The sequence below is a fragment of the Lonchura striata genome, chromosome 4 (genome assembly GCF_046129695.1).
Source record: "Lonchura striata isolate bLonStr1 chromosome 4, bLonStr1.mat, whole genome shotgun sequence".
NCBI classification, from domain to species: Eukaryota; Metazoa; Chordata; class Aves; order Passeriformes; family Estrildidae; genus Lonchura; species Lonchura striata.
This window is the reverse complement of record NC_134606.1, coordinates 24653451-24672681: the sequence shown is the minus strand read 5'-3', so window position 1 is coordinate 24672681 and position 19231 is coordinate 24653451. Positions and strand designations below refer to the sequence as shown.

At 37.3% G+C, this 19231-nt stretch overlaps 1 protein-coding gene across 2 annotated transcripts; it reads right to left on the bottom strand.

Moving 5' to 3' along the window:
* Positions 1 to 70: 70 nt before the first annotated feature.
* Positions 71 to 17786, bottom strand: GUF1 (GTP binding elongation factor GUF1). 2 transcript variants are annotated; one of them, XM_077782828.1, is made up of 17 exons: positions 17607 to 17786; positions 16102 to 16213; positions 15034 to 15182; positions 14758 to 14838; positions 14351 to 14428; positions 13439 to 13522; positions 12946 to 13010; positions 10985 to 11188; positions 9387 to 9526; positions 8093 to 8216; positions 7604 to 7736; positions 7105 to 7248; positions 6128 to 6261; positions 4151 to 4252; positions 2027 to 2146; positions 1113 to 1149; positions 71 to 425 (listed from the first exon to the last, which is right to left on the bottom strand). In XM_077782828.1, exons 1-17 carry the CDS (start codon positions 17736 to 17738, stop codon positions 288 to 290), a joined length of 1977 nt encoding a protein of 658 aa, XP_077638954.1. In that variant the 5' UTR covers positions 17739 to 17786; the 3' UTR covers positions 71 to 287. The 2 variants fall into 2 exon arrangements, with proteins under 2 accessions (XP_077638954.1, XP_077638955.1); XM_077782829.1 differs by lacking the exons at positions 10985 to 11188; positions 12946 to 13010; positions 13439 to 13522; ... (3 more) ...; positions 16102 to 16213; positions 17607 to 17786 and adding an exon at positions 10494 to 10974.
* Between the last annotated feature and the right edge of the window lie 1445 nt (positions 17787 to 19231).

Genomic DNA, 19231 nt, shown 5'->3' with positions numbered 1-19231 from the left:
CAAGAACCCCCAAAATTATGTTAAAAGTGTTAAAAGTATGAAAACAGTGGAATAAAGTGAAAAAAATATATCATGTGAACTTTTAGATGCAGTCAAATAACTTTAATTTCATAATAATCTACAAATATATGTACATTTTTAAATCAATTCATCTTGCCATGTATATTAAATTCATGCTATTTACATTCAAGTATGTTGCCTCTCACGGTGATAAATCCCTTATTAGCTCACTTTGCTACTGTCTGCAAAAAGCTGACATGATCTGGAAGATCAGATGTCACTGATCTCTATTTGTCAGTTTCTCTCTTTAGAACACGTATAAAGGCATCTCTTGGAACCTCAACATTGCCGATTTTTCTCATTAATCTCTTGCCTTCTGCTTGCTTTCTTAAAAGCTTCATTCTTCTTGTAATGTCGCCACCATACTGTGGGGAAAAAGAAATTACTAAGCCTGAACTACAATTGCAGCTACAATATATTCCAGCCACACAAAACTCATGGGTTTAAAATAGTCAGAAAGGCTGGTTATATTTTGACAAAAAGATTACTTTATACTCTCAATAGTTTGGCCTAAAGGCCACTAGTTAGAAAGAATAAGGAAGCAAATAAGCACATTAATTTGGACAACTATATTGTATTGTATTACTGCAAACCTAAGTAGAAGTCTAATCACAATCAAGTCTCAAAAGAAGCACATTTATATTTACTTCTGTTGCCTAGAAACCAATTTAGGAAACAAGAAATTACCTATATGCCTGTGTGTACACACACAAACACACATATTTACTGTGTGCCTACAACTATTAGGAAATAGTTTTTTTAATTATTTCAACTATTAGAAAATGATGAGGAGATGAAACAGACATTCAAAGTATGTGACTGAAAAAGCCATTACTTTATCTGATCCACTCTTCAAGCTGCAGCAAGAGGTTACGAGATTTGGATTTTAAAATAAAAGCTTAAAAGTATGTTAGAATTCCACAGACACTTAGGAGCACAAGCAGACTTATGTTTTTGCTGGGTTTCTAGGAAGAGAGGGGCATATCATCTTAGCAGGACTCTAAGGTTTACAAATGTCAGAAACATGAAGAAAAGAGAAAAAAATAACTTACACATTTTGCCACAACATTTTTTCTGTAAGGTTTCAGCCTGCAAAATAAAATAACACATACACCTGAATATATTAGAACACCAGCATGTGAAGCTAAGTACTTGAGTTGTTAAAATGTTACTTGTTTTTGTAGTAGTTTTGTAAGAGGCTTTAGCATCATAACATTTTCAAGTCTTGTATACAAAAGATGAAGCTTTAAACAGAAGATGTAATTCACAGTCTTCGATTCTAGAAACACCACTTAGGGCATATAATATGTACATATAAAGAAATCACAATCTTGGCTTTTTATCTGGAATTTCTGCTATGACTCACAGGAAGTGTTACATCCATGTGTATATACATGTATAAACAAATTCTTACATCACCTCTGCCTGAATTCTGACCTTTAATTTTTTTTACTGCTATTTAAATCCTATTTAAACAGCAACAGAAAAATGTGATGAGAAGCACAACATCAAGGAAATGGTTTACTTTAAAGAAGCATGTGCTAGGAAGATGTTTTTGTATTCAGCTGCTATATATTTCCTTTGGAATAGCACAAATCAGCTATTTTTTTGCTGACTCTATTCCACAACTAGCTAATTTTTTTCAGTAGTACGAAACTTTTTCCACTGCCAGAGGAAGTGGACACATATAGTAGAAGTTACACTTTATCCGCTAAGTGCAATTCTGACCCCAAGCAATCTAAAATAAAAATACAGTTTCTTTGTATAAATTTAAATGTTTATTCAATAGTTACTGCTCAAATTTTTTTTTATTCAAGTAGCATATATCAAGAAAAATACAACTTTATAGCAAAATCAAAGTCCTGTAACGTATAAAACTAGGTAAGACTTCACAAGTCTGTATTTTATGTATCTTAAAATATGGACAGGAAAAAAAAACCAAGGGGAATAGAAAGACTTCACTTACGTTTCTCTTGCAATGATTTTCTTGCCAATTGCAGCCTGGATGGCTATTTCAAACAACTGTCTAGGAATAGTTTCTTTTAAACGTTCACACAGGAGTTTACCAGCAGCATAGGCTTTATCACTGAAAAAAAAAGGTCAGCAACACTAAAAATTTATCGATAAATCAAATTGTTTTATTGAAGGATTTTAGTAGAGGTTTTCCTCATCTTAACTCAGAAGATAAGCTGATCAGCTCAAATTTTACATCTAAAAAGTGGTTTCTGTATGTCATGTGTTTCATGCTAACAGGTGATAAGACTGTATTAACCTCAGTATATAACATCATATAAAGTATTTACAAAAAACACCCTGATTATCCTACACAAATGAAGACATTTGGAATACTGCCACAGCTTCAAGTGAAATTTCAGACTAGGTCAAGGGGAATTTTCATTGATTGTAGGCCCAAGTGGTCAAAATATACATACTACAGAATGCTTTCAATGTCTGGTTTTACATCACAAGAAAAAAAAAATTAACATACTCTTGTCAACTTGCAGCTCAAAAGCTTATCTAACTATATAAAAATTATCTAACTATATTCATCATCTGCATATGCTTTCGGTTTTGGAAAGAGAAAACAATAAAAGGTCTGAAGAAGCTACTAAGAGATACTTTCATAAGCCATTATAAAGAAATGGGTCTAGCTCTATAAAAATACCCATTTTTAGCAGACATCTTTACCAACATACACATACATGTTTTCAGGTAGTGGCAATGTGACTCCTTGCTACCTTTATAGAACAAACAGTTTAAACATGAAGTTCTTAAGTCATGTTCATTGAGCATTAGAGTTTTAAGAGGTAAATATATTTACATGTACAGTAAGCACAAATGATGACTATGTTATTACCAAGCTTAGAGTAATCTCTGTAATGCTTTCTCTCTATATAAATGTAATTCAGCATAATTCTTACAGATGCCGTTTTTAGAGTGGGAAACTGAGAATACTTACAGGAAGAGCAAAATTACTGCAACTATGAGTTAAAAAACTGAAAAAACAACTGAAATCTAAAACCAAAAGAAAGGTTATCAGTTTTAGTGAGTGAAACAGTTCAGGGTACAAGAAGGTACGGGCCAAATTGATCAAAAAATATATGTTACAGCAACAACTAACTTGTGCAAGGTGGCCTACCCCATTTTGCATCTTTTCAGGTGGATTACTAAACACTGCATGCTTATGAGAAATGCATTAACAAGCAATTGTATGGAAGACAGTCCCCTTCATGATCCTTCTGAACAAGGCAAGGAGTTTATTTTCCTATGTCAGCCTTCTGGAGTTACAGAATTCTAAGGATTTTAAGATTGCAGGTATGTAAAAAAATATGAAAATATACAAATATTTAGCAACTACAAGTATTTTAAGAAGGAAAACCAAACAACTCAGAAAAGTAGGCATTATTGGAAAGGGATGCTGAAGTTACAGAAGGGAGCCTTGTAAAAACTTTGTGATAAGATAGGGGACAGACTGGAAACAGAACAGGCATTTATCTCACCTCTAATGCCTGAAATATTCATAGAAATGCAATCATTTTAGCAAAAAAAATCTGAGGCAATTGCATCCAGTAAATATTTTGATTCTCCTGGTACTCTCTCTGGAAACAAGGTAGCAACAAACTTCTATGGAACAGGAATTACTGGGAGAACAAAATAATTTTTTGTCAGTATTAAGCATTCATAAATTATTTCTCTGGCATCTCCTAGATTGGTCTGCACTTTATTTTTTCTAGCCCTTCAGAGGATTGGCATTTTGCATTTCTTTCTCTCTGCCCTACATTTTCCACAAAAATAAGATATCCAGTACTTAAGTGGAGAAAGGGAAGTAAAAAAGTTACTATTAATTATTTCCTGATTTTCATACTACAAGATTATTCTCTTTTTCAGTAGTAATGAAGGTGGTCATATGAAAAAATCTTCAATGCAAATCTTCAAACAGATTTGTCATACTAAGAGCAACACATACACCTAGAGTCATTTAGAATCATATAATCATTTAAGTCAGAAATTACCTTAAGATCATCAAGTCCTATTAACAGACAACATGTTCATTGTTATTAATTTTGAATAAGGGATCCAGTAAACCTACTTGTGTATGATAGTTGCCAGTTCTTCAACTGGATTTCCATTTAGAAGAATATCCATTTTGATTAGGTCTGCTGATTGGTAACCTGCATCTTCATAATCAAAACTAAAAAAATAAAAGTAGTTCAAAAATTAGTCATGATCTTGTATAAATTATATTTTGCATTCTTTGTTCCATAGATTTTATAGACATTTCTTAATAAAACACTTGAACTTTTTAATATAATGGAAGTACAGTTTTTAGAAGTCTCTCAGTATATCTTCACACTAGAAATGTACTGCATGTAATGTCCCCTCCAATGCAGAAAGATGTCATCTTGACTTCAAGGATGTATTTCCAATCTAATGAGCAGTTAGAAATCTACATGCTTAATGCAGTCTTAAAGAACCCTTCAACACAGCTTTTGAACACTCAATGTCACAGGAATCAAACACCAATCCAGGACTATCTTCTTTTCATCCTCTGATTTGACACACTTTTTATGTGACGCCTATATTATCACTGTCTCTGGCAACTAAGTTTTTCACTTAGTTTCCAAACCAGATTTCTTTGGTAGGTGTGGGCCTTGCTGTCCTTGTTTTAGTTTGCAGAAATTCGTAAAATGGAAGAGATGCAGAGGTGATGTATGCAATAGATAGATAGATAGATAGATAGATAGATAGACAGAGATACAGATAGATAAACTGATAGACAGATGGATCTTGCATGTAAGTGTAATTGTGGAGGATCATCAATATCACTGCAATGGGGTCAAATCTGAAATACCAGAAAAGGGGGGAAAAATCCTTCAAGATGATTTCAAAGTACTTCTATCTTACTTGGCTTAATAACCACAGGTGTATGAATGGATCCATGTAACAGAAATATGATTACCGAGAGCACTACATATACAAGCTGTATTAAGGAGTCAATTAGGAAATAAAAACTAATAAATAAATAAGATAATGCAACATCGTTGGCAATCATCCCTGAATCAAAGGAAATCCAGCATAATTTTGCTAATGAGATAGGTTATTGATAAACAGGTCAGGTTTTATGTAGTGGGGAGCTAGATCCAGAGAGGAAATTTAAAATTTCCATACCTCTGTTTCTTCTACCTTTCCTCTCCACTTTTGTTTATGCTTTTGCTGCATATATATATAAACCTGGGCAAGACATGTCTTACTTACATTTATAAGACAAAATTAAAGAAAATATAAACTCAAAGTAAATTTAGTCATTCAATAAAATTCATTTTTATGTTTATAAAATAATTCATGTAATTAGGTATACCAGTTCCTATTTTGTAACATATCCCATTACATACCAGGTTTGTGAGAGCTATTGAGCCTCCTGGGGCACAAGCTCATTGCCGTGCAACATTTTCCCTGCCATTAAACCCACAAAGGCTCTTCACAAACATCTGAGCACTGTACTAGACTCTGAATTCATAGCAGCCATCCACAACACAACATTTTGTCTCAAAATACACATTATTTTCTTTTTTCACATCATAAAGCATGTATGTAAGTACTGCTTGTTTTAAATTCATTTGTTTTTACTAGCTTTAAACAATCAATGTGGTTATTTTCCTTTTTCCAGCAAAAGCCAAGTCATACAGTAAATAGTACAGTTTCAGTGATTCCATTGAAAAAAATTATACAGTGTCACATCAGACAAGGACAGACCATTTAGGTCTTACTCATATAAATGAGCCAGTGCCACTCCAGAGGGTGCCCTTGAAAAATACACACACTGCCAAAGACAATGATTATTAAGTAGTGATGCACTTTCCATGTTTTTCAGACTTACTTCCATCCATTTTCACAGTGAATCTAATCCATTCAAGGTGAAGAGTGACTTGATTTGCAGCATCACCATAAAGGAATGTTATTTACTTGTGCCCTTCCACTGCTGTTTCTCAGGCCTTGTTTTACCACACCACCCCACTTCGGGGTCCAGGGTAGGAGGAGGAGAAGGGGGAACAGGGGAGATAATTACCTTGCATAGCCAGAAGACAGAGACTTAAGAGCATCATAAAAATCCACCACAATTTCATTCAGTGGAAAGAGGTATTTTAGCATAACCCTGTTTTCATCAATGTACAACATATCTTTCTGGACTGCCCTACGATCCTAGACAAATAAAACTTGTTTCAGTTTTCCTTGAAATTAAAAAAAAATACAAAGCAAATTAAAATGAACTGCAATCAAGCAACACAAGAGGATTCCTGTACTTAAGCCCCAGAGTAACTTTCTTATTGGTAGTTTGCTGAAGTCCCAGGACAATTTGCAGCACTGTTAAAAAATGAAGTGGTTACAACTAATTTGAATTTCTGCTTCTGCTTACTGCTGCCACAGTAAGACTTGCAGGCTCATCTTCTTTCCTCCCAGGAGGGTGTTCTTAAATTTGTTTTAGAAATTCTAATACATTTTATTCTTCACTGTATGACTTTGTATTATGTATTTTGGAATGTTAAAAGCCAAGAAAGTATTGTGAAGAAATAATATAAACACAATATGCATGGCAGTTAAACCATTTTCAATTAGAAGTACTCCAAATACAGTTAGGCAAATTTGGCCATCGCTATCCTAAATTTACTTTCAGTGACTGAAAAAAGTACATGGGCACGTAGAAGTGTTGGCAGAAGTTGCATTCCCATGAATATACTTCTAAAAAAAACAATTCATCTTATTCCCCTGCTGCAGACTCCATTCATTCAGGAGAACAGAACTAGCTATGAAGTAGTCTAGTACAGACCAAGCACTTTGTTGTCATTGAAATTCATCAATTACTTTTCAATTTATGGATTCTGTAGTTCAGAATTTTACAAATAAAATGTTAAAAATTATTTTATCTATCAAAAATATTCAATAATTACTTCAAAGATACTATTTAAGTAGTAATATCTATTGTCATACTAAGTATGAGGTGAAGAGCTTAAAAATGCAAAAGATAAAATAAAATTATACACCAACCTGACATAAGGTAATTATTTTCCCAATATATTCATGAGGTGTTACAATAGTACCAAGAACAGTTGGCTCCAAATATTCTGATACTGAAAGTTTATCAGGAAACTGAGCAGGGCTGATAATAGTAATTTGCTCTTTTCCATACTCCTGAAAACAAACAAATAAACCAGATACTGTAATTTTAGAAATAAGTAAAATGAACAGCAAAGGAGACAAATATAGCATTGAACAAATGCTAAAAATGCTTAAAAGAATACAGCAATATATGTGTCCTATACTCCCAGTTTAAAGGAAAAGTATAAGACATAAAGAGAGGGCTTGAAATGAAATGGGAAAGAGCAGTTAACATCCTTAAGAAAATTAAAAACTAAGTAATATACTCGTGTTTCTAATGCATACTATAAAATACAGTACTAGCCTACATTTAAAAAGAGACTCTAGATGTTATAAAAAGAGACTCTAGGTGTTATATATACATAATTTTTTCATGAATTTAGCATACCTTTATCAACTTTGCTGAGGAAAGAACAGCTTTATATGGAACTGTAGGTGCAGTCAAAATAACAGATATGTTATACTCTTGTTCCAAACGCTGATTAAAGACTTCCATATGTAGAAGACCAAGGAAGCCCAATCTGGAAAATAAATACCCTGTTGTCAAAAGTATTTCTGTATCCCCTAGAATTTCACAGTGGTCTTTTTCACCCTCCAGCATGTTTACAGTGCTAGTATCAAGCAGAGCAAACAACCTTCAAGGGACCAAATAATCCTACAGTTGAATTAAGTCTTGGAGAACAAAAAATATTAATCACAAAAATTTTCATTATCTGTGCAAACAGAAAATGTAAAAAAATCAAATGCTTTTGATCTTTATCATTAATTTGAATTACAGCTTCTAATTTTGAATTAAATTTAATTCTACCTTCAGTTTACTTAAACATGCATTAACATATGAATGGTTTCAAAAATGAAAGCAGCACAAAAACCGCACCTCCATCCAGCTCCTAAGGCAAGGCTACTGTCACGATGAACAGTTACACTGGAGTCATTCAATGTCAGCCTTTCCAAAGCACTTTTGAGATTATTATATTCTGTTTGATCTATTGGATACATTCCTGTCAAAATAGATTAAACAGAAATGATGTGACAGAGAGCTTTAGCTACTGTGTACTTGGCTTTCAAATATGCCACTTACAGTTAACAGAGTAATAAAATCAGGAATAGTTCCTTCCTGCTCCATCAGTTTTTAAATGTGAAAAACAGGAGGATTCTTTATTCCTCAAAAAAAAAATTAGTCAAAACATAAAAATGTTTTAGATTACCTCAGAATTAACATCTAAACCATAATGGTAGAATCACTGTACTCATCTAATCCTTCACATTTGTGGAAGATTCACAGTTGAGTAGAATCACAGTTTTGCAGTGTAAATGTATAGACTTCACTGAAGTGTTCCCTCAAAGCTAAGAGTGTGTGAAAAATAAAAAGCATCATTTCAAAGGTGCAAATATTTCTCTCTTCTTTCTAAATTAATAAAAACAGCTGTTTGTATAACTACTGCCTGAAATAGATTCTACTGTATCACTTTTCACATCCTTGTGGGTCATCTACATCAAGAAGCAGCACACATGCACACAAAAACATTTACACAATTCGACTTTTCAACAGTCACTGGGAGACTGCCTAGTCTCCATGAGAGAGTTCAAGTAAGTTTTACACACTGCTTCTCAACAGGTCTAGAAAATTATTTATATTATTAAATTATTTACAGAATTTTTTATAAAGCCACCTTCTGTAGCATTTGTAGTAGTTACTGAAGCTAGTGGCAACAGCTCAACAGAACTATTCAAGCTCAAAAAGTCAAATATTTTGCAGGATCATTCTGCATATTAGCTCTAGCATTACCATGTTTAACAAAAACAAAACAGCTGCTAAATTTTAAAAGAAGAAAAACCAACACAATAATTACAGAAACCAGATTATCAAGACAAATAATTCCCTCTCTTTCTTTTTAATTTCAACCCTTCTTTTCTAGCTATTAAGAGTTTACTGACATTAGAAACAATAATCATGTTTGTGTTGTATTCATGTAAAATCAGTCAGCATTTATTACTAATCTTGTTACATCACAGGGAAAACACACAAATCTACATAAATGTAGATTACCTTGGCTAAAATTCTAATCCTCCCAACTCTAAATATACATGTCTTCTTTTAAAAGCTCTAACAGCTCTTACTCTTGTCAATGGAAAAAAGTAACTCCACTTTATATTGATTTACTCCTCACCTGCAAAAACCATTGGCTTCGCTGACTTAAAGCCAGGCAAAGGCTCCACTGGCTGTTTATACAGAAACAATGTGTCTCCTATTTGGGCTTCCGTTACTTCTTTCATTCCAGCAATCAGGTACCCCACCTGTCCTGCATAGCTAAATAAAATTGTTATTATATGGACATGATTGTTGGCATTAGCAGTATTTCTATTATTTTCCTACTTGATTTAACCCAGCCAGAAATTCAAATAAATCACCCCTTAAAAGTCCATATCCAATGTCCAGAAGTGAGATTTAAGTTGTTTCACCTCTGAGTTGTCAACAGTCTCCAACTGGTTCTTTTTCTGAATAGCACATCTATGATCCTGGATTTTTAATATTGTGTTGCTCCCAGTTTAAAAGCTGGAGCTAGACCCTTGAGAAGCTCCTAAGACAAAAAAACTAGAACAGTTCCTGGCTGCCAGCACAGCAAGTTTCATAACACAGTAGGGTGAAACTAGACAAACACTTTTCATTAGCACATTATGCTAACAGGAGGGGAATACATGGTAAATATTGAGTAAAACACAGTGTACTGGTTTTGGCTGGGATGGAGTAACTTTCTTCAAAGCAGCCTTCTATGAAGTACCTTAGGAATTGTGACTAAAACATGTGCGGATAACACATCAATGTTTAGGTATTGCTGAACAGACCCTCTGGGTTTCTCACTGTGCCCCGGCAAGCAAACAGACTGGGGGTGTGCAAGAGACTCAAACTGGCAAAAAGGGCATTCCATTCCACAGATCATCATGCTTAGCAATAAAAAAGAAGTGTAGTCTTCCCAAGACTTCTATTTGTAGATTAGCAGGACATCAGTCTGCTTGTGGAAAGTGGTGAATAATGAACTGTTTTTGCATCACTTTTTTTTTTTTTTTTTTTTTTTCTCCTTCATTTATTATACTGTCTCTATCTCAATCTACAAGTGCTTCCTCAGTTCTCATCCTGCTAGGGTTGGAGAGTGAGCAGGGGGCTGGCTGGGTTCAACCCACCAGACACAGTAATGTAACCTGAGAATGCCCCAAATGAAGTTATCATCATGTATTTGGTTGCATACTGGTAAAACTTCTCCTCTAATTCTAAGTACCTGATTTTCTTCCCACTGCTGCCATTGAGAAGCCAGTTTCTGGAAGCTGTTGCATTCATGGATTTTAAGTTTTCCACCCTCAAAATATGCTGCAGCAATACCTAAGATGAAGCCCCATTCCCTTCCACTCTCAAACAAGGCAGTTCCTAGAAATAAATTGGACAGCTGAGTAAGAATATAGAACACTAGCCTTTAAGCACCTAGCTGTCCGTATGTTCCATGTAGTACAGAAAATAATGGACTCCTTCCACATCAATGCCCAAAAAGTACTCCCTAAAACCTTCTGCCTCAGCATGCCCAAAATAAAAGATGACACAGAATATTAAATTGCAAACAGTAATTATTAAAAAAACCCACCACCAAAGAACAAGAACAAAAACCTAGTCATCTCCCAGTTTTTACCTCTCAAAGCAAAAAACATTACGAAAATGCAGGACTCTGTAGCTTACCCCAATAGATAATTTGTTCCACTGCAAAAAGTTTTTACTTACAGTTTATATGTTGGCTGTTCATTTGGAGTCAGAATTCCAACTTCATTAACTTCATATCTTTTCTTAGTGTGTGCAGACACAATTTTCTGTCCTTTTGCAATCTCCCCACCAAAGAGCGCAATGTTAGCTATGACACCTCGGTAGTGGTCAAAGGTAGAGTCAAATACTAAGGCTTTCAATGGCTCAGCAGTATTACACTGGGGTCTGTCACCAAAAAAATAAAACAATATATTATGCAGTGTGTTTTCATTCAATATTGAATGAGCAAGCATGCCCACCCTGAACACTTTCATAGAATCATACCAGGCTGGAAGGGATTTCCAGTATCACCTAATCCAACTTTTCTTGGCAAAAAACACAGGCTTAATAAGATGGCCCAGAACCCTCCCCAGACGAACTAGAGAGTGTCCAATGGTGGGGAATCCACCACTTTCCTGGAAAGATTATTCCAACAGCTCTTTGTAGCTACTGTTTAAATACCAGAACATGACAAGCCTTCTTTTCTCAAGGCTAAACAAGTCCATTTTTCTCAGCCTCTCCTTAAAGGGCAGGCTGCCCAGTCTTTTGATCATCTCTGTGGCACTTCTGTGGCCCCTCTTCAGCCTGTCTACATTTTCTGCACAAAAAGAGACCAAAGCCAAACACAGTATTCCAGGTATGTACTGAGCACCACTGAGCAGACTGGGATAATGATAACAGCTCTGCTGTTGATATCCTTGTTGAGGCAACCCAGCATGCTGCTATCTTTCTTGCTGCAGCAGCACACTGCTCATTCACATGGACTTCATTGTCCACAAAGGCATCTGGGTCCATTTCCACAGAGCTGCTCCCCAGCTAGGTAGATTCTAGCCTGTGCTGTGCTCCTGAATTATGTATTCCCAGATGCAAAACCTTTGCCTCTGTTGAATTTCATAAGATTCTTGTTAGCCCACTCTTACAGCAAAGTTGCTCCCCCTTTCTGAAGTGTCTATTTCCCCTCTCAGTTTAGTATCACTGGCAAACTTCACTAGGGTACACATCCCAACTTCCAGACCACTTCTCATGATAATAAACAGCATTGAACCCAATGTGGAACCCTGGCAGACCCTACCTGTGGCCAGGCTGAAAAGGAGCTATTTACACTCCCTCTGGGTGGAGCCTGTCAGACAGTTCCCATGACACGGACCACTCCAGACTGTAACACAATGGTTTCCCCAGGAGTCTTTGATAAACCTTATCAAAAACCTTAAAGATCCAGGTAAAGAGAAACCCAGGTTGCCAGTGTCACTCACACTGCACAGCAGGTTACTCTGCTGTAAAAGGTGATCACGCTTGTCAAGCACAATACACCCTTGGCAAATCCCTGCTCACTTTTCCCAATCACTTACTTCATCTGACTTGTCATAGCCCCCAGGAGGAATTGTTCCACACCATTTCCAGGGACTGCAGTAAGACTGATGGGCCTATAAATTCCTGGAACCTCCTTTAAGATCTTCTTGTAAATTGGATATTAGCATTCCTCCAGTCTTACAAGATGTCCCCTGATCTCCACAGCTTCTCAAAGATTACGAAGAGAAGCTTTGCATGGACACAGCCAGCTCTCCTACAATCCTCAGGTGGATACTATCAGGGCCAGCGGATGCACAGGGGTCAGGCTCCTGTAATAGTTCACATACCAATTCCTTTGCTGACAGTGGGTGTACATCAACCTGCATTTTTGCTCCCCAGTCCTAAAGCCCAACACTGCACAGGTAAAGAAAATGTCCCTCTGCTTTTCAGCCTCGCTGGTGACCAATTCACCTCTCCTGTTTAAGCACGAGTCACTATTCTTCTTCTGTTTCTCCTGACATCTCTAGAGAGTATTTTCTTTAAATTAGATGCCTATTAAATGTAAAACTACTGCCAATACCATATAAATGCAACTCATGATTTTCTAATTACTTTGTAAGGTTAATTAGGTACATAACTAAATACAGACTTACGGTGGGATCTTCTCAATGACCTTTTGAAGAACTTTTTCAACATTTGTTCCTTGTTTAGCAGAAATCTAAAACAAATCCAACAACAACTTTATAAGACACATCTTGCACTTATTAATTAAATACTGTCGTGTTTACTTAGACAGTTTGAGTGGCACTCATTAAAGCACTCAAAAGGAGACTCTAGAATGCTCTTACTAAGAAATACTGTTTTTTCTTTTGTGAATGGCTATTATATTTATGATAGAAACAAAAACCATTTATGGATTGACAGTGAGAAATAATTTTAAATCCCGGATTCCATTCCTGAAAAACTACTAGAATTTTTAACTAATGGTTATTTTCTCCACTCTTATAGGAGACAAAATTTAAAGAAATTCTTATGTCAGACAAGAACAGGCAAACAATAGCACTCTCTTAATTTACAATATGCACATGTCACTCATTAGTTACAAAGGTATATTATCAGCCATGTTATAAAACTTAAAGATCTTACCCTTATACATTCATCTGTAGGGATATCAAACAGCTTCTCAATTTGTTTTTCAACTCTTTCAGGGTCTGCGTTTTTCAAGTCAATCTGCAAAACAACAAACTGCTATACAAGCAATCACACCTCCCACATCATCCAGTACTGTAGCTTTCAAAAGTACAACACAGAATCTTTATGTATTTATGAGTAAATATTGTGCATCTTTAGGAAAATATAAATATTAATTTTATAAAGTTTCCTTTATTGATTTGGGGAAGGATCCCATGTGTAACCCTTCTAGTTCTGGCTTGTTTCACTGGGGAAAACACCTTTGTCCAAGAGTTAGTAAAAATCTTTAGTTTACAAAGTAATTTGAAATCATGAAGTGCTACCTACACTGTTTATATGATCACATATTAAGTACAATATAAATCTACAAAAAACAATTAACATAAGCTGAGCAGTAATTAATCTCGTGATTCCAATACTATTACTCTCAAAATTGCATAGAAAGTAATGCTTAGAATTTCATTTAAAATTAAGACTCCGCTTTTTAAATATTGATATTTTAAATATTGATAAATATTTAAATATGTTGTTTCCTCAATATTAATGAACTTTTAATATCACCAATTCCAACCATAAACACAGCACTGCAAGCTCCACCACTAAGCACATCCTTAAGTGCTACATTTTTTAAATACCTAAATATATTTCATGAAATTAAAAATTTCACAGCAGTTATTGTAAAATTTTACACAGACAGCAAATATAAAAAATTCATATTACATTCTAGTAATGTTATATCTAAACCCTATAAATATTATAATAAATAACTTTCTTTGTTGTGTACTTCTCTTTAAGGTTACATTTCTGATCAGCACTATACACATTTAAACCCAAGTATTTAACAGAAAACACTAAAAACTTTATTACCTTGTTTATGACAGGAATTATTGAAAGCTGTGCTTCAAAGGCGAGATAGAAGTTTGCCACTGTCTGAGCCTGAATACCCTAGAAAATAACATTGTAAAGTTTAACACAGAAATCTCCTCAGTTTTGGTGTGGTTCTGGAGAATATCTTTAGGCATACTATACAATTTAAGATTACTTTGCTATTCTGTCTACTCTTTCATTTAGGAGATGGATAAATAAAAGATGATTGATTTTAAGCAACTGCTTTAAAGTCACATTATTCTTTTTCTGCAAGGTAATACTTTCATGGAGATAGGCGAGGGGCAAAAAAACTGCCAGAAAAACTAAAAAAAACCCACAATGTAGTTTCCCTCTAGCATAAGGAAATCCTGAAATGCTAAATAGAAAAGAAGAATTAAATACTACACCTCATTTGCATCCACTACAAGTATGACACCTTGACAGGCAGATAGTGACCGTGATACTTCATAGCTGAAATCTACGTGGCCCTATGGAGAAAACAAATGTTTACAATTTCAGGTATTTTTGCAAAGAAGTCTGTACTACGTTGTTTCCATTTGTGTATAAGTTCACATTCTTATAAAAGAGCAATTGAATAAACACAGGAAGCCAGAAATCTCCTAATTTTAACTATAAAGACATTTAGATTTGTGTGATTTCAACACTGTTCATATGTAACTTACTGGTGTGTCAATAAGATTTAAGAGGTAGTTTAATCCTTCATGATTGTAAAAGAGAGATGCAGATTGGGCTTTAACTGTAATTCCTCTTTCACGTTCCACTTGAAGTTTATCCAGCACTTGTTTATTACGGTCAGTTTTAGAAATTGTTCCTAAAAATAAGAAAAAAAAAGAAAGCTTTATTACCTAATTTGCTACATAAATCTTGAAAATGCCATTAACAAAAAGTTAACCAAGAGCAAATGAAGCTTTCCCATACAATTAAGCTAAACAAAGATTTCAACCAAAAACAAAACAGTGAATCAACTCTTTACATTTGTCAAATGAAGTTTACACAATAAAGTTACATAAAATACTATCCTGAATAAGCAGGATAAAAAACATCATCTACTAAATTAAGAAGAAGCAAAAATACCCTTGAATTGTAAACAATTTTGATACTTAAGGAAACTTCCCCTCCTATCACTGAAGAAGAGTGGCCCACAGCTCTAAAATCAATCTCGAGTGCCAGACAACAATTAGCATACAGTGACAGACCTGAATTCAAAATCCCATTCTATCACCAGCATCAGGCAGAAATGCTCATAGTGATACATGGGCGGTAATAATAAAAAATAACTTTGATCAGAAGTTTCTCTCCCTGGTTTTGTTTCATTCAACCTTAAATAAGAGTCCAGAATTCCCAGGTCATGACAGTCTCACCCCTTCTGTCCACCTAAACCACCAGCAGTAAACATCATTAACTTAACATGTACTGTTCCAATGGGTGACTAGTTAGAATGACTGACACCTTGAACAAGGAAGATGTTGAAACAAGGAACATCTTGAAACTCCTTTTCAGTCCCTTTCCAAAATATGTACTTCTTTAAATGAATTACAACTTCTTTACATGAAGGCAGATCTCAACCACAAAGTCCATATATCTGTAACACTACACAACTGAGAGCTTAAAAGCACAAGCAACACTAGAACAGCAAAAATATTAAAAATTTTAGTAATAATCAACCATACAGAAACTTCAGATGCCACCTTCCATGTCAGGAAAAGGTAGTATAAAATGAGAATGCTTACCTGTAATTTCCAGCAATCTGTCTGCTAGTGTACTTTTGCCATGATCTACATGAGCTATAATACTGAAGTTCCTAATGCTTTCCACAGGATACGCTGCCATATCTAATTTTTCCTGAAAAACAGTAATTCCTTTTCATAAATCAAGGTTACAGTCTCTAGATAGCATATCACCTGGCCCTTAAAAAACCAAATTAACTATTTTAATATTTTTTCTCTAAAAGAAGCACAAGTTGAACAGAGATACAAAAGCCTGAATGGTCGTCATTGTTTCAAATGTCAGTACTTCACTTTAGTCATACAGACACATGTATTCTTTTACCACTAAACAATCATGAACTACGCTGGAAAGTGTGTAAAAGGTACTATGTTCCTCTGTAAGAGAGGTGGAAAACTTTGTTTTACAGTTTCACATTTGTGAAACTACTAAACTTAAGGATTAAGAAACCTGGATTCAGAGGGCCATTAAGGACATCATTCTTCACAAGCATGATATGAATACAGAGCCATTACCCAGAAACTCAGCGAGTAGTGACCTTATCATAAGGAGCAAGCAGACAGTGAAAAAGGATTGCTATAGTGTGCAAGAAGCCAATCCACATACAAAAGTCAAAGCATTTCTTTACAGTTCTATGCAGAAAGGGGCACTTGATGGAAAATCCACAAAGGCAGCAATCAACTACCAAACTTTATACTATTTATACATTTTAGCAAAGGCATTAATATCCACTGCCTAAAAGTTAACATAGTTATCTTTTAATTTGTATCCTATTTGTTAAATGACTCCTTCACTTTTTTATGCCAGTTAAGACAGCATGGTCTCTTTCTCTTGAGTCGGTGGGTTTCTTGGGTCTGTGGCCGTGATTGTCCCCTGCCAGAACTCCCTTTTTACCCTTTGGCCCGCGAATTCTGCATTCTTTGTGCCCACTACTAACAGTACACCCTTCTCTCCAAGCTCTGCTAACCTGTGCCTAGAACTCGTCAAGCCCTACACCGGCTGCCGGCGGTGCGGCGAGCCCGGGGCAGCGGCGGGAGCCCCTCGGGCAGGGCAGGGACAGGGGCAGGGCAGGGACAGGGACAGGGGCAGGGGCAGGGGCAGGGACACGGCAGGGACAGGGGCAGGGGCAGGGGCAGGGACACGGCAGGGACAGGGGCAGGGGCAGGGGCAGGGACACGGCAGGGACAGGGGCAGGGGCAGGGACAGGGCAGGGACAGGGGCAGGGGCAGGGGCAGGGACACGGCAGGGACAGGGGCAGGGGCAGGGGCAGGGACACGGCAGGGACAGGGGCAGGGGCAGGGACAGGGCAGGGACAGGGGCAGGGGCAGGGGCAGGGACACGGCAGGGACAGGGGCAGGGGCAGGGGCAGGGGAAGGGGCAGGGGCAGGGCAGGGACAGGGGCAGGGGCAGGGGCAGGGACACGGCAGGGACAGGGGCAGGGGCAGGGGCAGGGACAGGGGCAGGGCAGGGACAGGGGCAGGGGCAGGGGCAGGGGCTGCCCGGGACTCACCTGCCCGCGGCTGCTGTAGGGCCGCCCGCCCGCCGCGGGCAGCCAGGGCGGACAGCAGAGCGGGGCGGCGGCGCGGCAGGGGCTCGGCAGCCGTGTCCCCCAGCGCAGGGCCGCCCTGCCAGCGAGGGCCATGGCGCTGGCAGCAGCTCAGCCCAGCTCCGCGCAGCCCGGGCGGGGCGGGCGCGGCGCCCCGGAAGCGCCGCGAGGCGGCGGCCGCGCCGTGAGGCGGCGGGAGCGCGGGCGGGGCGGGCTGCGGCTCTGCTGGCGCTACCGGCGGTGCCTTGTGTGGGGTGCCGGCTGCTCTGCTCGCATCTGCCTTTGTGGCCGTCAGAGCTGCGCCTTGTTACATTCTGGAAGCGGAAGAATGTTGTATTCTTAGATGCGTTTTCCGGGTGTTGCTGTTCATCACCGTCTTTGAGGGTCTTCCAGATATTTTTTCTAGCTTGTATCTTTCCTAGTTTGGCGTTTATAGGTGACCGCGTATTCCTCTTTTTTTTTCCTTGAAATTTTTGCATTAAGGTTTCACAGGCCTGGGAAAACATGCAGGCAAGGGTCACTGTTCTCTTTACATATATTGGCTCTTCCTTTCTCTTTTGGTCAGTCTAATTAAGATTTCAGCTGTAGCTATGTAAAATATTTCAAAAATGCCAGCAGACCACTTAGCTAAGAAAACTGCCAATATTTAATCAGATTCACACACTAGAGATGTGCCAAATAAAGCAAGACAGTAAATTTTGAGGGCAAAATAATTTAAAGAAGGTTTCATTACAGGATATAAGTATAAAGCTCGTAGTCCTTTTTAAGTTAGAAGGATTTGGTCTCAAAAGGCTGCATAAAAGTGATAAGTAGTGCAGACAGGAGTTCTATGTAAAATGACTTAGGATTGTGCAGTAGTGAATTTGCTAATGTAGTTCACTGCTGGGCTGATCCCATAGAATTTGGGCAGTAATGGACAAAGACAGTCCTTTGGCAAATTCATGAAAATGTATAGAGAAGGAGAAGTATGTCCCTGAATGGTGAATGAATGCAACAGGAACTAAGAATCCAAAGCCGTGATCCAGAGCAGGTGTATGAGGTGTAGGAGCTGTATTTGGAGGAAAGCATTCTCCCTGCTACACGCAGATTAAGTTTGATGCACTATAGGTATTGGCTTGCCTGTGTGCAATAGCAGAGAACACCAATACATGGCAATACTGTCATTCCTAAAGGGATAATTTTCTTCACTGTCCTAAGATACATGAATATCAAAAAATCTAAGTGCTCTGTTATCAGGAATTAAACTAATGTGCTTTACATCCTGTGTTAAAGAGAGAGCACTCTCTTCAGCATGGAGCATTCATATTGATGGCAGGTTTCAGCAATTCCAGAAGAACAGCAGCAGGGATAGCTAAACCACATGCTCACACTACCAGGACATGTAGGGACGTGCAAAAGTGGGAAATCACATAGTCTCAAAAATAACTGAAAAGCATAATTCAAACCAAATAGATTGCACTTGCACTCCATATCTACACCTTAGAGAACAAAGGCTTGTGTTTGCACCACATGCACACTCAGCTGGCTGGATTCAAGGAGCTGTGCTGGAGTAACTGAATGAGGTCATGTATTGCATCTTCATCCTGGAA

Coding starts and splice junctions, on each gene's coding strand:
- GUF1 (XM_077782828.1), bottom strand. CDS start 17,738: ATGGCCCTCGCTGGCAGGGCGGCCCTGCGCTGGGGGACACGGCTGCCG. Junction 13,011..13,438: donor CTACAGATGAATGTATAAGG/GTAAGATCTTTA, acceptor GATTTGTTTTAG/ATTTCTGCTAAACAAGGAAC. Junction 8,217..9,386: donor GAAGCCAATGGTTTTTGCAG/GTGAGGAGTAAA, acceptor CTATTTTGACAG/GAATGTATCCAATAGATCAA.